General features: G+C 45.7%; 1 protein-coding gene across 1 annotated transcript in view; it reads left to right on the forward strand.

Annotated features, from left to right (window-relative positions):
- The window catches only part of Slc7a14 (solute carrier family 7 member 14), a 119,278-nt gene that overhangs the window by 90,545 nt on the left and 8,031 nt on the right, over positions 1-20,702 (forward strand). Inside the window, exons 6-7 of the mRNA XM_055626046.1 lie at positions 364-572; positions 2,698-3,575. Coding sequence (XP_055482021.1) covers positions 364-572; positions 2,698-3,575 — 1,087 coding nt within the window. The remainder of the gene's footprint in view (positions 1-363; positions 573-2,697; positions 3,576-20,702) is intronic.

Raw genomic sequence — 20,702 nt, forward strand, 5'->3', positions numbered from 1 at the left:
GATAGATAGATAGATAGATAGATAGATAGATAGATAGATAGATAGATGTTTTACTAAAAACAGCATTTGAGGGCCTGACTATGGCTCCTTCCATTTGGTGATGTCTCGGGGAAGATCTGCTGCTGTGTGGCTTGAATCATCTGTGATACAAAAAGTCCAGGGAGACGTTTCAGGGACTATCTGGTCCTAACGACTTATGGCACAAGTGGAGAGAAAGCATAGAGACCCTACGGTTTAAAGTAAAGCCACGAGGCCAGTTAATGGCACATCCAAACTGCCACAGAAGCCTCTGTTTTCAGGCCAGGGCCCCTCTCCATGCTGTTAGTCTCTTCTGCCTCTAGCCTGTCTCCTCTGTTTTCACAGGTGAGCATGATCTTAACTCTGATGGTGCCATATTACGCCATTGACACGGAGTCCCCTCTCATGGAGATGTTCGTGGCCCATGGCTTCTATGCTGCAAAGTTTGTGGTGGCCATTGGGTCGGTGGCAGGACTGACAGTCAGCTTGCTGGGCTCCCTCTTCCCCATGCCCAGGGTCATTTATGCCATGGCTGGTGATGGGCTGCTTTTCAGGTAAGGGGTCTTCAGGAAACGTGCTCTATGCCTCTGTTCCTACCCAGGAGGACTGTCACCCACTGATAGACATCTTGATGTCTGCCTTTCCTAAAGACTCAGAATCTTGCCAAAGTCTGGATTTTAAAAGTGCAGACTAAAACAGGCTCTTGGTGGACTCTGGGTCCCTCCACACAGAACCTACTGAGGTGTGTCCTTCTCCCTCCTCTGACGTGCATCTCCCTTATGGCGACAGTAGGTCCAAATTGCTACATCGAGGATAAGAGTACTTTCAGAAGAAAGAGCCCATCCAGGAGATATCTTAGGCCTGCCTCGTACTGAGACCTGGCTTGTCTCTCTAAAGCTCTCCTGAAGGTGAAAAAATTCAGTGATCAGAGAGGGGAATGAACTCCTCTAGTGAGATTATAGCAATTGCACCCGTAAGTGCCATCTGCAGAACAGTTTTCAACGCTGGTGTAGCTGGTGCGCTACGTCCTGTTGTCTGTTTGCCTCTCACAGTCACTGGGTTTTGCAGATAGGTATACCAGGAATTTAAGAGGTAGAAAAGCCCAAATCTTGCAGCTGATGAGTGCTGGGCTAGAATCTGAAACCACAACTATCTGGCTCTGAAACACAGACTTTTTAATTGTATGTGAGCATTTGGCCAGCATGTTTCTATGCACCACACGTGTGCTTCTGAAGGCCAGAGGAGGGTGTCAGATGCGCTGGAACTGTAGTTAAAGATGGTTGTGAGCTGCCGATTGAGTGCTGGGAATTGAAATCAGGTCCTCTAGAAGAACATCTCATACCCGTAAACACTGAGACATCTCCCTCCAGCCCTGACACTCGGACTTTTGACAGTAGCAATATTTTTGAAGTTCCAGCCTTTCTGAGAGCCATAAATTGGTCTACCTTCCACTGACAAAACGGGATGTTCCCCTTTTCTTGATTCCCAGCGCTTACTGTGGGAGGCCAAGTAGCTCTCAGCAATGCCAAGAGAGCATTTATTTCTGCCACTAGCTGTCACTTCCTGCTCCACTTCCTCTGCTCGTTCCCTGAATCTAACCAGGTGTGAGCAGCTGCATCTGGGATTCTGGGTAGATCAAGAAAGGGGCTGAGCTGATGGTGGTAATGGTATGACAAGTTCACACACCTGTAAGGTTTTCCTGCCATTAAACACAACAACTAAGAGGAAGATGTTGTGGGCCTCTCACACTTAACAGTCCTGTGTGGTTCATAAGAGAAAAATAAGGGACAAGGGAGGAGGCAGGGCCAGGAGAGAAGAGAGAGGAGGGCAGGAGAGCCTCCTTAAGGCTCACAGAGCCTGCTGCAGAAGGGCCTGGTATTTTAATCACCCTGGTTGGCTGCCTCTTCAGGCAGACTTGAGCCTGTGTCTATGAGCTTCTTTTTTTTTTTTTAAGATTTATTTATTTATTATGTGTTTGCATGTACACCTGCACAACAGAAGAGGGCACCAGATTTCATTTTAGATGGTTGTGATCCACCGTGTGGTGCTGGGAATTGAACTCATGACCTCTGGAAGAGCAGCCAGTGCTCTTAACCTCTGAGCCATCTCTCCAGCCCAGTCTATGAGCTTCTTAAACGGCATGCTATTTTACCAGCTCCATCCCTGTGCTTTTGTTTGCAAGGCAGGGTGTCTCAGGTTTGAAAACTCGGGGTTTCTTTGGCCTGATATCACCTGCAAAGATTCTGCTGTAGCAGGGCTTGTAAGAATATTCAGTCCCAACAAGCAGTGGGAATGCTGCAGACTGAAGGTTTTCCCAGCATCCATGGGTTTCCATGTAGATTTTTGACATACCTCCAAGATGCGATCAACCCGTCCTGTCATATAACGAATAGGAGCTCTAGCTTTAAATAAATAAATAAATAAATAAATTAAATAAATAAATAAATAAATAAATAACTTCAAATCAAGGAATTTAAGTAAATTATCTAATGATATCCCATGAGCCAAACTTTGAGAACGGCGTAGCAGACAGAGGTAAGACAGAAATTTGCCGGAAAGGCAGGGCCAGGAGGAGATAATCACAGCTAGCTGATGACATCTCAGTTCTGACATACTGGCACGTTAGACTCAGTCACCATGAGTGCTGTGCCTCAGCCCTCTGCTTGCACCTTCCCCCAGGTTCCTGGCTCATGTGAGCTCCTACACAGAGACCCCAGTGGTGGCTTGCATCGTATCAGGGTTCCTGGCAGCTCTGCTCTCCCTGCTCGTCAGCCTGAGGGACCTCATTGAGATGATGTCCATTGGCACGCTCCTCGCCTACACCTTGGTCTCTGTCTGTGTCCTGCTTCTCCGATACCAGCCCGAGAGTGACATCGATGGCTTTGTCAAGTTCCTGTCTGAGGAGCACACCAAGAAGAAGGAAGGCATCCTGGCTGACTGTGAGAAGGAAACATGTTCTCCTGTGAGCGAGGGGGAGGAGTTTTCCAGCCCAGCCACCAACACCTGTGGGGCCAAGAACCTGCCATCCTTGGGAGACAACGAGATGCTCATAGGGAAATCAGAGAAGGCCACCTACAGCGTCAACCACCCCAACTACGGCACCGTGGACATGAGCACGGGCATAGAAGCCGACGAGTCAGAAAACATCTATCTCATCAAGCTGAAGAAGCTGATTGGACCCCGTTACTACACGATGAGGATCCGGCTGGGCCTTCCCGGCAAAATGGACCGGCCCACGGCAGCGACAGGGCACACGGTGACAATCTGCGTGCTCCTGCTCTTCATCCTCATGTTCATCTTCTGCTCCTTCATCATCTTTGGCTCTGACTACATCTCGGGCCGGAGCTGGTGGGCCATCCTTCTGGTTGTTCTGATGGTGCTGCTGATCAGTGTGCTGGTGTTTGTAATCCTGCAGCAGCCAGAGAACCCCAAGAAGCTGCCGTACATGGCCCCCTGCCTGCCCTTTGTGCCTGCCTTTGCCATGTTGGTGAATATCTATCTCATGCTAAAGCTCTCCACCATCACATGGATCCGGTTTGCGGTCTGGTGCTTTGTGGGTAAGCGATGTCCTCTGCAGCCTTGGGCATTCCCCTTCTAAGGTCTTGAGCAGGCTTATCCCGACATTACGCCCTAACTGGACAAGACACCTCCATTCTTAAAGAAATTGGTTCTATGGACCCGTGCTTGGTCCTGTGGACCCATTGGTCATAAAGCCAGTTACCTCTGTTCTGCCTGATATGCTCTTGGTCATTAGTCCTGGAAGAATGATGCTTTATCAATCCATTACTTTATCCAATTACTGAAAAGTTCTTCTTGTGTGAGAATCATTAGTGCCAGAAAAGGTTTGCTTAAATTGAATACCCATTTTTTTAAAGGCATAAAATTACCAGAGGAAGATATAATAGGATGTGGGTAAAGATTGGCTGGAATTCTATCTTAGAAACTAAAAAAAAAAAAAATTGTGCTAAATTATAAAATAACTCACTGATCTTAATTTGACCAAATTAAACTAAAAGGTCAAGGACAGTCTAATTCTTTAAATAAACAAAGTCTGAGCCAAGTGTGGATTGGGGCATTATTTTTTCTGACACAACTTCATCCTGGCACCATTTTACATATCTCAGTTCATACTGGCTTTTGTAAATATTCAGGATTTTCACCCCCAAAGTCCTTGTGTCATGATATAAAATGCCGACAGAAATTGTCCATCATGCCTTCATCCCTGCTGACCTTCATCTGTCACTGATGCGCGCAGCCTGACTCTGCGAGAGTCTCATACTATCACTCACATTCTGGTATAAACCCACACTATTCCTAAAACTCACTTTCACTGACTTCAAAGCCCCATCCTTACCCCAAGAAATCTAATTTGACTTTTCGGTCAGTTTGTATTGCACTTTTGTTTCGTGTTGATTATATCTGACTGTTGCCGGTGTTGATGAGGCGGCTGGGGATGGATCAACGATAACTTGAGAGGAGCATCTGAGCACATCTTAAAGTTCATTTGTCACTGCTCCTGTCCATGGTAGCCCTGAGGGTCTCCGATAATGAATACTTAGCAAAGAAAGGTTGCAGAGCAGCAGAGTTGTAGATGAAGCATGCCCTGCCTGATAGAGCAAGAGGAACAGCCATGGATCAATTGGGCAGGTTAAAGTGACAGACACTCACATTGATGGAGCAGCCTGTCCTCTGCTGGAGGGTAAAGATGCAATAGTCCAATGTGTGCTAGAGCAAAACGCCTGTGGAATGTGTGAAGAAATGCTTCTGAAATGATTATAAACTACTCCTCAGAGGAGGGAAAAGTGAGAAAGGCCAGAAGGCACTTAGAGGAAATAGGGTGTGGGTGGGGTCTGAAGGGAAGGTTTAATGAGAGGGAAGAAAAACAGCAACCGAAAGAAAGGGCAAGTGTCTCCCAGAGATGCCCATTCTCCAGCCACTCTGTGTCTTCCGAAAGCATTTTGTCCCAACCCTTCAATCTCTCGTTAGTCCTCTGTTAAGCTGTAGGGGGGTTCTGGAGAGGACCACCCCCACACTGCTCACTGAGATTGTCTCTATGTGCTTTATTAAAAAGCTCTCATCTTTCTTTACACGCTTCTCTACTGTAGCTAGCCAAAGGGAGGACTGCTGTAGACAGGAGTGACTGAAGTGGGTAGGAAGGTTTCAGTTATGTGACTGTTGAGTGAATGAAAGCATAGATATCAATACGTGTGGAGAAGTTCATTGCACAGACACAGCTTTCTGCATCCAGAACAAGGGCCCCACAGCCAGTCCCATGAGCCTTGTGTACTGCAGCTAGTTTTAGAGAGTATTTGTTAGTTATTAAAAAGCATGAGGCTGGTCAAACGATATTCTCTGCAAGAGGTTTATTAGGTGGGTATGGAGGGAGGGGGGAGCAGGACATGAAGAGAGAGAAAAAAAGGGAAGGGGCACCCGGAGAGAGAGAGAGAGAGAGAGGAGAGGAGAGTAAGAGAGTGTAAGAGTAAGAGAAAGACCACGTGTCAGGGTTGGCCCTTTAAGGGGCAAGGTAACTATACCTTCCAGGTGTGGCCACCTGGCCATGGAAACATGATGACATCATAAGTTTGCTGGGTAACCCAGGAGCAGGTTGTGTTCCAAAATACTAACATTCCTCCCTTTTTCTATAATTAAAAATAGGTAGCTTGGGCTGCTTTTTATAAGGTAAGTTAAAGTATATAAATTTAGGCTCTTTGGAAGCAGCTCTTGGTTGTCATGCAAGGGGTTGAGAGAGAGAAGAATTATAGCAACAAAATGGTCAGATTGCAAGGCCAAGAGTAAGGGAAGCCTCTGCCCTGGAAAATTTAGGGTAGAGGGTTGTCAATAGAGAGAGTTGCCAGCCATGCAAGGCAGCAGGTAGGGACTGGGGAATGCTGGGAGAACCTGGAATGACCTGTCCTGGTCCTGAAACACACCATTTCAGCCTTTTGTTAATAACAAGTGAATAACGGGCGTAGATTCTCTTCTGGCTACTTCCTGCTGACACTGGGGACTCTGTAGGGAGGTCAAAAGGCTGAAATGTTGGCCAAGTCCAGGAAGAATAGGCTGCTTTGATGCTTTCCAGAGTCTGCAAGAACATCCATGGCTGGGAGGGAAGGTGTAGGTCCAGCTTGTTGGAAATCTGTGAGGTCAGAGTTGAATACCTGTAGCTGCTTTGGCGCTGTTGTGGCTATAGGAAATATCTGTGTCTGGCAGGACACTGAAACATATATATAGGCAAAAGATAAAGTTGAGTAGGTTATGGAGAAAATCCTGTAGGTATACATTGAAAACTTTTGGGAGAGCAAACAAAAGTAGAAGGTTTGGATCAATGAGACTCAAACATGGGAACCTCTGTCTACCTGGGGGGACTTTTCTTTATCCAATCACTGGCAATATTTAAAGAAGGCTTTGTTTTCCATCTGTCATTGAGGTGAGGTTGGTTACAGAAGTGTGTAAACTTAGAGGCCCTGGTGCCAGCTGGCAATAGGTGTAGAAACCTGAAATTCTCCAGAGGACATCCTATCTGGAGGGATGGGCGTATGGGCGTATGGGCGTCTCCCATTGGGGACAGAGAAGTCAGGGACTTTCCAAAGGTGTCCCAATGGCAAGGTGTGACTTAAGCAAGAGGGGTCCTACCTGGTCCTATAGCTCATCAGCTTTTGGCCAGAGACAGGGGCACAGGTGCCCAGTGGGGCACAGCCGAGGGCACGACAATTCACCTAGCACTAGGTATTCCCACGAGCGAACGAGAGAGGGGGAGAAGGAACCATGTGCAAGTGGGGGCGTACTGCCCAAGGGAGAGTGGGGCCCTAAAATGGAGGTCAGCATAGAGGGTTAAACCTAGACAGTTAAGGCTACAGCTGGGGGGAAGGGGGTCCCTCTGTCTCAATAGATAGTATGAATTTGCCGGAGTTCTTCGGTCAAGCTTCCCCTACCAAGAGAGGCATTTATGCTAAGAAAATGGAGTGAACTCACCAATCTAGTGGCTGGTCAATAAGGAGAACTCACCAATCCAGCCAGTGGTTGCATGCAGTAAATAGTAGTCTGGTAGCCAGGAAAGGAAGTCCCAAAACCAGGGAAAGGGGAAAAGTCCCACCTTTTGAGATAGGCAATAAGTGCAGTACTTATCTGGAGTCCAGTTGACCTGAGAGGTGGATTTAGGTAGACTTTCTGCAGCTTACAAGAATTACTTTTAAGATTTAAGAAGGAGATAAAAACTTTAGACATGTTAGTATCACAATTGTACTCTGCGTTGAAATTTACATTGTAGAAAAAGACAGTAGACATACATATTTGTGTTAATAGCATAAGTATTTTTTAAGGTGAGCTCTGAAAATGCAAAAGCCTTTTATGAAGTAAAAGGGAAACTCACTTGATCTTAACTTTTAGTATAAGTATACATATTATGGAGGCTTACAGTCTTGAGCTTAGAACCATAATAGTACGTGGTATAGTGGAATGTTTTTGTATCAGAGTTAGATTAATAAATTAGAGCCCTATTGATAAAGGTTAAAACTCTGGACAGTCAATACAACAGTAGCATAGCAACAGGAGGAAATATTAAGCCTTTTTACCTATTGAAGATACCTTAAATCACCTTAGACCTTGTATCCTTTATAACTTGCATTTACCAACCTTAAAACATTTTTTAGACCCTCAAACATTTATAAGTTGCATTACCAACCTTAAGACACATTTTAAGACTCTTAAATATGTATAACTTGTATTTTTTAACCTTAAGACATCTCTCAAATATGTTTTTTGAGAGGGACCTTTGTATCTAGTTATTTACCATGAGACATAGTTGAAACTGCTATGAACATTTATTGTCCTTTAGCTAAAGGGATAGTAAAAGGTTTCATTTAGGCCTGTTTCTTGAGTCTGTACTGTGTCTAGGCCTAAAAATAGCAGCTCTAGGACTTAGGCTTAAGACCTGGTCTCCTGCATATGAAAAGAACTGGGAAGGCACCTGAAGTCTCCCAACACAGAAGTTGGCAATATGTCCATGGGACCTCATTCTGCTCAGTGCTAGGCGAGAGCTGTGGAGGTTGCTGTGTCAAGGAGCCATTCATCCTCTGCCAGGCCAACGAGCTAGAAGGCTGGAAGTGTCTGTGGCTCTTGTGCTGGTTGAACCTCCATGGCTGGGCACAGAGGACAAGCCTGGTTGGGAGCATTTTGACTTCTAGAGGCCAGTTTGCTGCAGGCAGGTTTGGCATGTTGCATTAGCAGCGGGACCAGCATCCATTTGGCTGCATTTGAAAACGTCACCTGGCAGAACGAACTTTTGGCTATGCAAACCTCTTGCCTTTTTGCGGGAACACCAGCAGTCTCAGAGCCCAGCTAAGGTCTAGAGCCAGATGGCTTACTATTTTTACCAACTCCTATATGGTGACTCAAGGACCATCCTCAGCTGTTCATTAAAAATTGCAGTGAGACCATGTTTGCATCTGTAGGACTATAAATATGTATTTATGAGATGACTATTAACTTGCATTTGTTAACCATTAAATATTAGGACTTTAGGTTTTGTCCTTGCTAAGTTAGAATCTTAAAAGTCATGAATATAATTTATTAAAGTGAGAGCACAAGAGTTTTTGTGTGATTTAATATATAAAAGTTTATAGCTTATAATAGTCTAAGGCTATGCTATAGATTAATAACATAATTTAAAGAGAACAAGACCAAGCATATATTAACCTTTTGATAGTAGAGATACAGTAAATTGACCCAGTTTTAATATAAATATATATTTTTTAAATTAATAGATCTTAATTTAGAATATTGGTAAACAATCTGTATGTAATAATGAACCCCTGAGCAGAACAGTGTAAAGCAATTTTAAAATTATATTTGAGCAACACATAAACCAACTTAATTTGAATAGATATTTGTAACTTTGAAATTTTATTATTATATAAAATTTATTTGAAGCAGGGTTGAATCATAAGATAGTAAAATGTAACTTTGAATTTTTATAAAAATCCATACCAACTTGAAATGAGGCTCATTGTTGTGGCCTGGTCTAAAAGATAAGATAAACAGTTAATTATGATTAAGACTTATAAATGCAAACCCAATGAGAAAATTATATAAACCATTAGATAAAGAATTTAAAATTAAGAGTAAAGTGTACAGAAATTAGGGAGAAAATATATATATATATATATATATATATATATATATATATATTTTAAAGCTTGGAGAAAGCCTCCTAGAAGAAAGCACGGGGCTAGAAGCGAAACAAAAGCAGCTTGGAGGGGGGAAGTGCATAGCAAGATGGAGCAGGCAGCAGCAGGCGCAGTAGTAGGGAGTGGAACGCAGCTTGGTGGGGGAGGGGGGAGCTCATGGCAAGATGGCAGGGGGCGCACGGGAGGCAGGGCCTGTTTGCCTGAACCAAAGATGGCGCTGGGCACATTAAGTCAATGCTTAAGCTACAGTTATGCCCACTTCCTCCCAGGACCAACATGGCGCCAGTTTTGCAGCTGTGCTGGGTTTTTTAGAAATTCCTTACCAAGTTTTCCAAAGTTGATTTTTGCATTGTGTGAGTCTCCGAGACTCGGGAGCACTGGCCGGGGTGGGGCCTCGCTGCCGGTCACCACGCAGGCAGGGATGTGCAGGCCGTGTGGGAACCGGTAGGCAGCCACCCGGCGCTAAGGTGGTGGCGTGTGCATGAGAAAGAGCAGTGAAGTTTTTTGTTATAGAACAGAGAAAATCGGTTGAAACTGTCGCATTAGATTACAGGAGTCCGAAAGGGACCCTAGCAAAGCTAGGGAAGCCCTTCCCGGGTCACGGCACCAATGTAATGTTATTAAAAAAGCATGAGGCTGGTCAGCCGATATTCTATGCAGGAAGTTTATTAGGAGGGTATGGAGGGAGTGAGAAACAGGGCATGGTGGGGAGAGAGAAAGAAAGGGAAGAGGATGCCCCAAGAGAGAGAGAGAGTGTCAGAGAGAGAGAGAAAGCAAGAGGAGAGTAAGAGAAAGAGAGAGAGAGAGAAAGTAAAATGCACCAATGTTAGTTATTAAAAAGCATGAGGCTGGTCAAACAATATTCTCTGGAAGAGGTTTATTAGAAGGGTATGGAGGGAGGGGGGAGCAGGACATGAAGAGAGAGAAAAAAAGGGAAGGGGCACCCCGAGAAAGAGAAAGAGGAGAGGAGAGTAAGAGAGTGTAAGAGTAAGAGAAAGACCACGTGTCAGGGTTGGCCCTTTAAGGGGCAAGGTAACCACACCTTCCAGGTGTGGCCACCTGGCCGTGGACACATGATGATATCATAAGTTTGCTGGGTAACCCAGGAGCAGGTTGTGTTCCAAAATACTAACAGTATTTACATGAGCTTTCTAGAATAGTTTATAGTTCTACTCTTCCACATTTAAAAGACCTTTCTACAGGGGAACCCTATGATTTCACAAATGCTTTTGCTTGGGAAGACACTCTAGATCTGTGGATCTCAATCTGTGGGTCAAAACCCCTTTGGGGGTAGCATATCAGATTTTTATATTTATGATCCATGACAGTAGCAAAATTACAGTTATGAAGTCACAATGAAATAATTTTGTGGTTGGTGAGTCACCACAACATGAGGACTGTATTAAAGCTCTGTGAACCACTGCTATAGATCTTTTTTGTTGTTATTATTATTTTTAAAAAAAATGAATCAGAGGAAAGAAAAGATCGTTGATTCTTATACACAAACCCTGTGGCTCACAGAAGTAACAAAAACATAGCACTATTTACAAGCTATTTTGAGGGATTTGCCTCACTTTTTAAGGCTTCATGGCAACCTCCATTGTACAGATGAAGAAACGGCAGCTCTTGGTTAAGGACATATAGCCAAAATCTAGCAGAGCTGAGGCTAGAACTCTAGAAGGGTGTATTCAGAGTCCCTTATCAGGGCCAGGACATGGCCTGGAGGTAGAGTGTTTGCCTAGTGAGTACAAGAATCTGGGTTTGATCCCTAGCACCATAAACAAAACCTGAGTTTCCCCCACCATGGCCACTAAGCTAAACGTATGGCCTGTCATTGCCTCTGCTCCCTCGATTTTATGGAGGAGTTGACTAAAGCTCCAAAAAGTTGGATAATACCAAGGTTAGTCTGGGAGTGGCTTCCTGAACCCAGGATGCTCACACTTCAGCTCCAGGGCTCTTACCCCACCACATACCTCTGAGCAAACCTTCTTATTTGATCCGAATTTTTGGTGGGGCTAAAACCTGACACTGGGCCTGAATTCCCAGGCATACTGTCCATGTGCAGGGTCGAAGGCCCAGTTTAAGGGTCTGCTATTGCTGCTGATGCTGCTGTTTTGAATTCTGAGCAGTTTCTGAGCAAGAAGGCCCATATTTTCCTTTTGCACAGAGACTCACAAATGTGTAGCTGAGTCTATATTACATCTGTGGTTTTCGTGGCATTGAACAGTGCCAGGTTCAAATTGGAGCTATGTTTCAGTCATGAAATTAAAAATTTACGAAATTCGCCTAACTTCTTCGAGCTTTGGGTTATTCATCCGTAAATACACAGATCGTTCTATCATCTTCAAACCGATGGCTGTTTGGGGCACAAATGAGAAAATGATAGACAAAGTAATAAAAAATATACTTATCTCCTGTGTTCCTTTAAAGCTCTGAAGTGACTCATTGTCCCCCCCCCCAACGTGGGCAGGCTGGCTATCACACAACAGAGCACAGTGTGAACTGACCCCAACGCAGGCTGCCCTCCTTGTTATCAGGCAGAGGAAAACGCCCTGGGTGTCCTTTGTAGTCTTGCTGACAGCACAGGCTACGAACTCCCCCAAGAAGCTGATCCTCCCTGGCCTAGCAGGCTGCCGCACCACAGAGTGGGTTGGCTGGCATCTGTGCTCAACTGGCACCCGAATGGCCAGTACACAGCCCACCAACCACATTTGGGATTGCTGGTACTTTCGGGCACCTGCTGCTAGCTGATTTCATATCATGACTTGTGAAGGCAGTCACGTCACTAAGTTTCATCCAGAACAAAGACTGTCAACTCTAGCTACGGGTCAGAACACTCTGGTTACCTTTGAAACATTTCTAAACGCAGGCTTTCCAAACATAGCATTCTGATTTCCTTGACTTGGGTGGTCAAGCACAGAGCTCTTCCAAAAAAAAATTTTAGTGGATAGCCAGGTTTTCAGTAATCTATAATCTTCTAAATCAATATTCTCAAAGTGTCATCTCAAACCAGCAAGTAGTGTTAATATCATGGTAGACTACCCAGGATGCAATTTAGGCTATTCTAATGTATGCTCAAATTTGAGAGCTATTATTATGGAGAGAAGGCATTATCAAGCAGGGAAGATAATTTAATTTACAGATTTAAACAAAATCTGTTTTTTTCAAAAACAAAATGTTTCATGTATAAGCATATCCATCCCATAGCCCCCAATTGGCTTATAAAAATATTTAATGATCTTAACACAATTACAATAAATATCCCTCCTCTGAATTCCCAAGGCTCCCAGGTATCAGCTGCTTCTTCAGCTTATGCCTAGTGTAACTTCCCTAGGAAGAGCAGTAGAGATATTTTTAAATGAAGCTTCTTATGAAATCAACTGCTGCTTAACAAAATTTCCATGGTTAAAGCTGAGTCATAATATAATGATGTTCTGAGACTCATTCTTTTATCCAGCCCTCTCTAAATGAATCTTAATCAGGGGATTTCTGTAACAGTGTTTTGCTCAGCTTTGACCTTCAAAAGAGCATAACTCAGAAAGCTCCAGCAAGATTTCCCAGCACACGCTTCCTTCCCTTCAGACAAGAGGAATGATCCAAGCAATAAATGTTCATTAATCCCAGCAAAGTGAGCCCAAAGCTAGGTTCAGTGACTTTCCTCTACGTGGAAGCAAGCTGGGAGAGAATCTCCAGGAGTTGAACACAGTGTCAGAAACTATGAAGGTACCAGGATGAGGACATGGCAAGTGGAATGCTCCAGGGTCTCCTTCAGACCTTTTGTGCTCCAAAGACTCATATAAAGAACGATCAGGTAGATTAGCTCACTGGCACCTCTTCCGCAAGAGCACCCTGTTTTCATTTAAAATATGTTCAGTCCCTCTGAGGAAGATGATGTTTTGTCCTTAGATTCAGAGAACAGACAGACAGGAGTAGGGAGCTGGACAGTGGATTTCATGAGTTTTATGCCAGGAAACACATATTCTTGTCTTCCTTCCTTCTGTTTGATTGATTGATTGCTTGTTGAGATATGGTCTTTTGTATTCCAAGACTGGCCTCAAATTCTCTATGAGACACCAGAATAACCTTGAACTCCTGACCCTCCTTTCCCCGCCTCCTTAGTGCTAGGATCACAAACACGATGGGCCACCACGTTTGGACTCTGCAGAGCTAGTGATCAAACCTGGGGCTTTGTGCATGTTAGGCAATCATTTTTCCAACTGATCTTTGTCCCCGGGCCTCAAAAGGCAAACATCCCAGTTCTGGTCTCTGTGAGCTGCCATTTCAATACTCCTGGAAAGTAATAGGAGGCAGCCATTGTGAGGAAGAGAGGTGGAAGGGAAGGCGCTGGGCTATCCAACCTCTTGATAATACGTCCTTGTGGCAGAGGAGAAAACAATCAGCTTTCAGCGTCAACCATGTCAGGAGGGTGAAAAACAAGTCACAATGCCTCACAAGGAAGGCAGCAGCGATGGCGTGATGCCAAGAAGGAGAAAATATGGAGATGAAGCTGGCCACTGGCCCTGTGCCCACAGGCAGAGAGGGCAGTGCTCTGGACGCAGGCAGGCATGGGCAACAAAGGGCAAGGGAATCAAGGGGCTCTGAAGGGAGAGAAAACTGGAAGAAGAGGTGAAAGACCCCAGAGCCAGTGTGTGTGGTGCTCACGGAACTCCCAGCCACCACCCCTGAGCACTTGGCCTGAGCACTTGAGCACTGGGTGAGATGCACCCACACTGTGACTTGCAGTTGTCATATAGTGGGTGCTGGCTAGCCTTCCACAGTGTCACCACGCATCCGAGCAGCCTCCATTCGGTCACCATGTGAGTTGTTTCCATTTGGTCCTGATAAATCAGGTTGCTGTGGGCAGTCTGCAATGGGCAATAGACGTGCTTTTCTTAAGTCTGTGTAATGTGGGATTCCTACGTTGGATTTCTTTCTCACTGCATCAGCTGTGCACAGCCATCTTGTGGCTCCAATGAAGACAGGGTCCCCAGCTGCACCTCACAGGAAGTCATGTGACTTCACATTAGACCAACTGCAGAGCCAGGGATGGAGCCCTTCCCACCCAGCCTGCTCTTCCTGGTCACACCACATTAAACAAACCTCACTGTTATTACAATCACGGGGTTCGTGGTGGGATGTAAAAACACAATCAGGAATGGCAGGAGTTGGTGGGGTCTGGGTAGGTGGGGCAGACACCTTCTCATTACCATCCAGTCTCCATTCCTCCACTGGCAAATGTCTGTTTTGGAAACCTGATCCCAGAGTAGTCAAAATAAAAGGCCCTTTGGGCATAACAGCGTGCCCTAGCTATCTGCTGCAGGCAGGGCTTCCTGTTGGAAAAATGCACCCCAGGAAGAGGCTGCTCCACCCAGCCTGAGGTCAGCTGACCCAGCTCCTTTCAGCTCAAGCACAGAGCCCTTGCAGGGGACAAGGAGCTCCCTTGGGACTCTAGGGATCAGAGGCCCAGAGTTCGAGCCGAGTTTGAGCCTGTGGAGTTGGCAGGCTGCTGTTACTGTTCAGTACCCCGGCTCTTTTCAGGGTTGAGTTTCCTTCCAGCTTTCCCTGCAGAGGACATAGGGTACCTCCCCACCTCACCCGGCCTTTCACTCGAAGCTTTGGAGTCCACAGCTAAGCTGGCCCAGGGTGTATCCTCGTAAATGGGTAAGTGTTTAGTTAGCTGGTGCATGGCCATCTGAAGGCAAGTTCAACAGTCTTTCCTGGAGACTCCCGGGTGGGACAGAAAACGCCCTCATCTTCCATCAAGCGCAGTGAATGCCAGGGCTGTTTCAATGGCTCTTTTGTTGTGTAGCTCTTGACTTCCCTAGGCTGGTATCTGGTACAATGCATATTTGTGAAGAGCTTTAAGATCACAAAGTACCTTATCATATAAAGAAAGCCCATTCACTTGCCGTAGGCATGAGTCTTCATCTTGTGTAGCCTGAACCTTCCCCATGTACATTCTCCACCAGGGAACTCCAGATGGAAAAGAAGCCAAAGCTTCTCCTTGGATATTTCCCCACATTGATCCTGCTGAAGGATGCATGGCCATTACCTGGCTAGGGACTGGTGTTCACCTGGCACCTGTTGTTGAGATGCCAATAGGCCCCCCCATGCTCACTGCCAACTCCTGCCTGCCCTAGCCACACCAGACACCCACCAGGACCCATCAACTGAGAAAACATCTCCATCTTGGCAGCAGCCGCCAAGACCCCGTTACCACATAAGCACTGTCTCCCTTCTGACCTTCTGTCATACCTGCCACCAGGTAATTGATGGCAGAGACAATACATGTAATTGGAAATCAATAAGTATATCAGAAGCAGCAGAATCAAATACTCAAGAAAAATAGTGTCATGTTCATTAACTAGCAACCTTATTCCAAATGCACACACACACACACACACACATATATATATGTATGTACCTTTAAATCTAGGTTCTGCATATGAGAGATAACACATTACCTTCATCTTTCTGAGCTGGCGTATTCATTTAACACACTAATTTCCAGTTGTATCCAGTTTCTTACAAGTGCCGTGATTTCATTTTTTTTTTTTTTTTTACTGCCTCATAAAAAGTATGTATGTGTACCCATTTCTTTATCCACTCATTTCTGGGTGGGCCTCTCTTGGTGGTCCATTTCCTGACTATTGTGGTCAGTACAGCTATAAACACAGATTCTCGTGGATGGCCTGTGGTATACCAACTTGGCACCCTTTTGGTATACCCGGCACTGACGTAGCCAGGTCATATGCTAACTCCATTTTCAGTTTTCTGAGGGGCCTCCATGCTGACTTCCATAACGGCCACCACATTTGCATTTCTACCAGCAGTAAGGATGCTCCTCTCCCCACACCTCACCAGCACTTGCTGTCATCTGTTTTCTTCATGATGGTTGTTCTGACTAGGATGAGATGGAAACCTCAAAGCAGCTTTAAGTTTGTGTTTCCAGGCTGGATAATGACGTTGAAGATGTTTTCAAGTAATGCTTGACTATTTGTGTTTCTTCTTTTGAAAACTGCCTAGTCAGTTCATTAGTACATTTATTGACTGAATTATTTGGTGGTTTGGGTATATATTTTGTAATTCTTTATAGATCCTGATGCTAAGCCACTGTCTGAGGTATAGTCAACAAAGGTTTTCTCCATTTTGTACAGGCACTTTAGCTTTAAGCTTGGTTCCACTTCTGGATTATGCCAATAACCAAACTGACCCTCAAAGGAAAACGCGTTGCCATCTACAAACTTTTACAAAAGAGCATCATACCAGCCTGGTGACAGTCCTAAGCAAAAATGCCCCCAAACTACTTAAAACAAGGATGGTGTCATTAGAATAAGCGAGTGGTCTCGTATGATGAAGAATTTTTGCCCTGCGTGTATAGAAAGATGAGGAATTTTTAATACTACTGTGTAACAGCTAGTGTTTTAAATATTTCTATTTTAATGATGCATATTGAAATAATTACAAACTTCCTAGAGAAGGATGGATTTGTTCCAATGTAATCCGGGGGGGGGGGGCAGGGGTGTCGGTGCAAGAGCTGAATAATTATAGGGCTATTCTTTACACTTTTGTATATTTTTTAAAATACTTCAGAACACCAGGGCTCAAAATCTCTGGGCACGTGGCTCAGAAGTAGAGTACTTGCCTCGTATGTTCAAAGTCCAGATTCAACCTCCACTACCACAAAAAAAAAAAAAATTATGTTCAAGATTGCAAACCTGCCTCCCACTGATGTCTACCTCACCTGCATTCACCTCCTGGTAAATGGAAGCAGTAAGAGAAGTCAAAACCCCCTGAACCAGGGCAAGGAGAAATCTGGAACAGTTTCTATGGACAGTCAAGCTCACAAGCCCATGTGAATGCTTGTGTGTGTGTGTCTGTCTGTCTGTCTGTCTGTGGGTCTGTGCCTGTGTGTATATCTATGTCTGTGTGTGTGTCTGGGTGTGTCTGGGTGTCTGGGTGTGTGTGTGTCTCTGTGTCTGTGTGTCTGTGTGTGTCTGTGTGTGTCTGTGTGTCTCTGTATACACATAAGGAGTGTATGTGGACACCAGAGGCTGACATGCAGTGTCTTCCTTGACCAATCTCTACCTTAACTTTTATTGTGTATTTATTTGATACAGACTCTCACTGAGCCCAGAGCTCACCGGTTTGGCCAACCTGGCTGGCCAGCAAACCCCAGGCTGCCTCCACCGGTCTGGGCACTGGGGTGACAAATGTGTACCACTTGGATGGCTTTTTACATGAATCCGAAGGATCCAAATTAGGTCTTCATGTCTGTGCATCAAACGCTTTACCAACTTGCCCATCTCTCCAGTCCCTAAGGCCTTATTTTTTCCCAGTTTACTGTCCATGCACAGTCTGTCTGTGTGTCTGTGGCTCTGTCTCACTCCCTTTCTCTTTCACAATACACACACACACACACACACACCAGTGCATAGACAGCATTTCCAGTTCCTGGAGAGAGATGCGCACTATAACTGGCCATGACCAGAGGACCAGGACATAATGCTGTGTGAAGGGGAGGTAGTTTAGATGACTCAGGATTCCCAGAATTCCTGAGGGCACAGAGACTACCTTCTGCATCAGTCTGTAAGGCAGCTGAAAAGAGAAACACAAAGCCCTGTTTCCACACAGCAGGCCTTCAGCCCGCTGTTTACTCCTCCACACAAAGCCCTTGTTCATGTGACAGATGGTCAGTCCTGCTCTCTCTCTCCCTCCCTCTCCCTCTTCACTTGTTCCCTCTGTGGCTTTGTCTACTTTTTCTCTTCTCTCACCTTCTCTACTTCACACCAGTCTGTGTGTGTGTGTGTGTGTGTGTGTGTGTGTGTGTGTGTGTGAGAGAGAGAGAGAGAGAGAGAGAGAGAGAGAGAGAGAGAGACTCAAGGGCCAGAACAAAAAAAAAAAAAGCAGACAGACTATAAAATGCTGCTAAAAGATGGTTCTGTCCAGGCAGGCTGCTTGAGTACACTGCCATCACAACACACATATCTGAAATGTACACTGGTGAAGAATAGCAAGCCTTTGACACCGTAAGGGGCAAATGTGAAAAGACCCATTAACAGATCCATGGCAGGTATGTATTCCAAAGTCCAGGCACGCTCATGCTCTTTCCAGGGCTGGCACTCCCAAAGAACACACAGACCCAGGACTCACTGAATATTTACTGCACTAAGTATCTCCATAAGTCAGCTTAGAGAGGCAAGTGTGAAGGATTGGATGTGCAAAAGACCAAACCCTTGGAGAAGGCTGGTTTGGCCCCTTTCAGAGCCAAGTGTGGAATGTAATGTTCCGCAGCCTCTGCTTTTCCTGTAAAATGATGACATTGGAGACACTGTTCACCTGTAGAGTTTTCTCTGGCTCCATCATTTGTGATGTTAAAGCAAGTCCCGTAACAGGAATGTCCCTGACATTCCCACGCCTGCTCTGGGAGAAAGGAAGATGTGTAGGAACACATGTCACCCCTTGACTGGGTCCTATTGATCCGCACAAGGGCAGAGAAGCGGCAGTAAGGGAAACAGAAAAGTGTTCAGTTCAGTAAGGAAATGAACCACCTATCAATCAGGTCAGAGAAGGTAGTAAAAAAAGAAAAAAAAAAAGGAGGGGGGTGACTAAGGTAACAGGAGTAAGAGGCAACACTGGTCACCTGCCTGGATGTCTGGGAGAAAAGGGCAATGATGAAACATTAAACAAAAGAGATGTGCTGCAGATCCCCCCAGGTCACTTGCAATCTTTCTCAGTTCCCAGGCGTGCTACAAACAGAGGCCTTCCTAAGCATGCACACACTGGCCCTTTTACAGTAATAACTGGCCTGCATAGCAACCTCCACCCCCAGACAATAAAAAAGTAAAGATCCCCCCACAACGCCCTCCCCAGCCCCTCAGCCCTCCAGCCCTACTCAAAAAGATCAGGCTGCTATCTGAGCCCAAATATCTACATCTGCGACCTATTAACTCCAGGCTTTATCACCAATTAGGACCATAAATCTCTGCTTACTTTGGCTCCTGCAAAGTTAGTTTCACTGAGTGGCAGGGGCTAGAAGGCACGGGGTGAAAGTCATTTGAGATAAAGGAGGAAAGATTCAAGCTTAAAGACACATTTCAGATTCAAGGGGGAGGCACAGTTCTCAAGGGCCAGAGCAGGAAAGCTGGCCAGGCTTTCCTTCTGAGCAAACAGCTGAGCGGGTGGCCCAGCGTCAGCAGAGACAATGGGGCTGATGCCACTGACCAGGGGCGTTGGCCCTCAGTGGCCAAGCCTTGGCCTCATTTTATCCCCGAGTTGCTCAGTGATCATTTTGACTCTCAGGGAAAGGGGTTGGTTTGCTTGATTTCCCCTGTGTGTACTCTATGTGTGTTAAGCGCACTGAATGTGTGTGTAATATATGCACACGTATGTGCTCAAGGATTCGCCTCTCTGCAAGAGCGTTCAGGGGCCAGCAGAGGATATCTAGCGTCCTGCTCTGTCACTTCCCCCCATGAGACAGGTGCTCTGACTGAGCTCCAAGACAGAGTTAGCAGAAAAGCCAAGCCAGCCTTCTGTCGCTGCCCCCACCACCATCCTAGCTCAGCATGGCCACGGGCACTCTTGCCCATTGAGCAACCCCTGCCCCCACAGTGTGCAGAACAGAAGGCCAACAGGGTAAATCACAGGTCCAAGGTCAGCTTTCTAAGAGTGACGGGGACTGGATTTAAACCCAGATCCTATATTCTTATAATAGCGCCCTACACGTGGTGACACTGTACCTCTTGCCTTTTCCAGACCCTGAATGTCAAGGGCTTTTCAGATTGAAAAAGGAGGCTGGTGTGCCATTCATAAGTATAGGAAAGAAACAGCCATGCGCACGCTGAGTTTTGCCAGGGAGATGAGTTTCCTTTGGTGGGAATAAAGTCATTGCGGAGACAGTACGCAGGACTCGTGTTCAGCAGGAACTCTGGTTCATTCCTTTAACAAACATTAAGGGACGGTTTTCAGTCAGGACTATAAACTAGAGTCACCCAGTGCCAGTGGCATACACCCCCAGGCAGTCTGGAATTCCACACTGAAGCAGCTTCAGGGTCAGGAAAGATCATTCCATTGGTGAGTGTGAGGCAGCCAAGATAAATCAGAATAATATCTGTGTGTTGCTAAGGGGTGAAAGATGTGCCAGGGCCTTACATGGAAGCCAGGACAATAAAATGTCCGGAGAAGGTTAGGACTTGTGGGTTTGGCAGAAGCATTGCTTGAGGGAACTTAAATCCATGACTAGATATGCATCTACTACAGTAAGGACAAAGTGCTGTCCTTTCCATGGAGGAAGTGTTCCAGTGTCATCAGCCTGCCACCAGCTTGTGGCTGGTCTTCCTGGAGAGTGGTGTCACTCCTGTTGGGCTCTGCTGTTGGCAGATTTGGCGCCCAGCAGCCGGGTCAGCTTCAGTGAGTGGAGGTCCATGTTTTCAAGCCCATGCCTATAACCCGCCTCTCTGTCGTCCTGGCCACTTTGTTTACAGACTCATTGAGCGATGA

The sequence above is a fragment of the Psammomys obesus genome, unplaced genomic scaffold (assembly GCF_907164565.1).
Source record: "Psammomys obesus unplaced genomic scaffold, mPsaObe1.curated_primary_1811, whole genome shotgun sequence".
NCBI classification, from domain to species: Eukaryota; Metazoa; Chordata; class Mammalia; order Rodentia; family Muridae; genus Psammomys; species Psammomys obesus.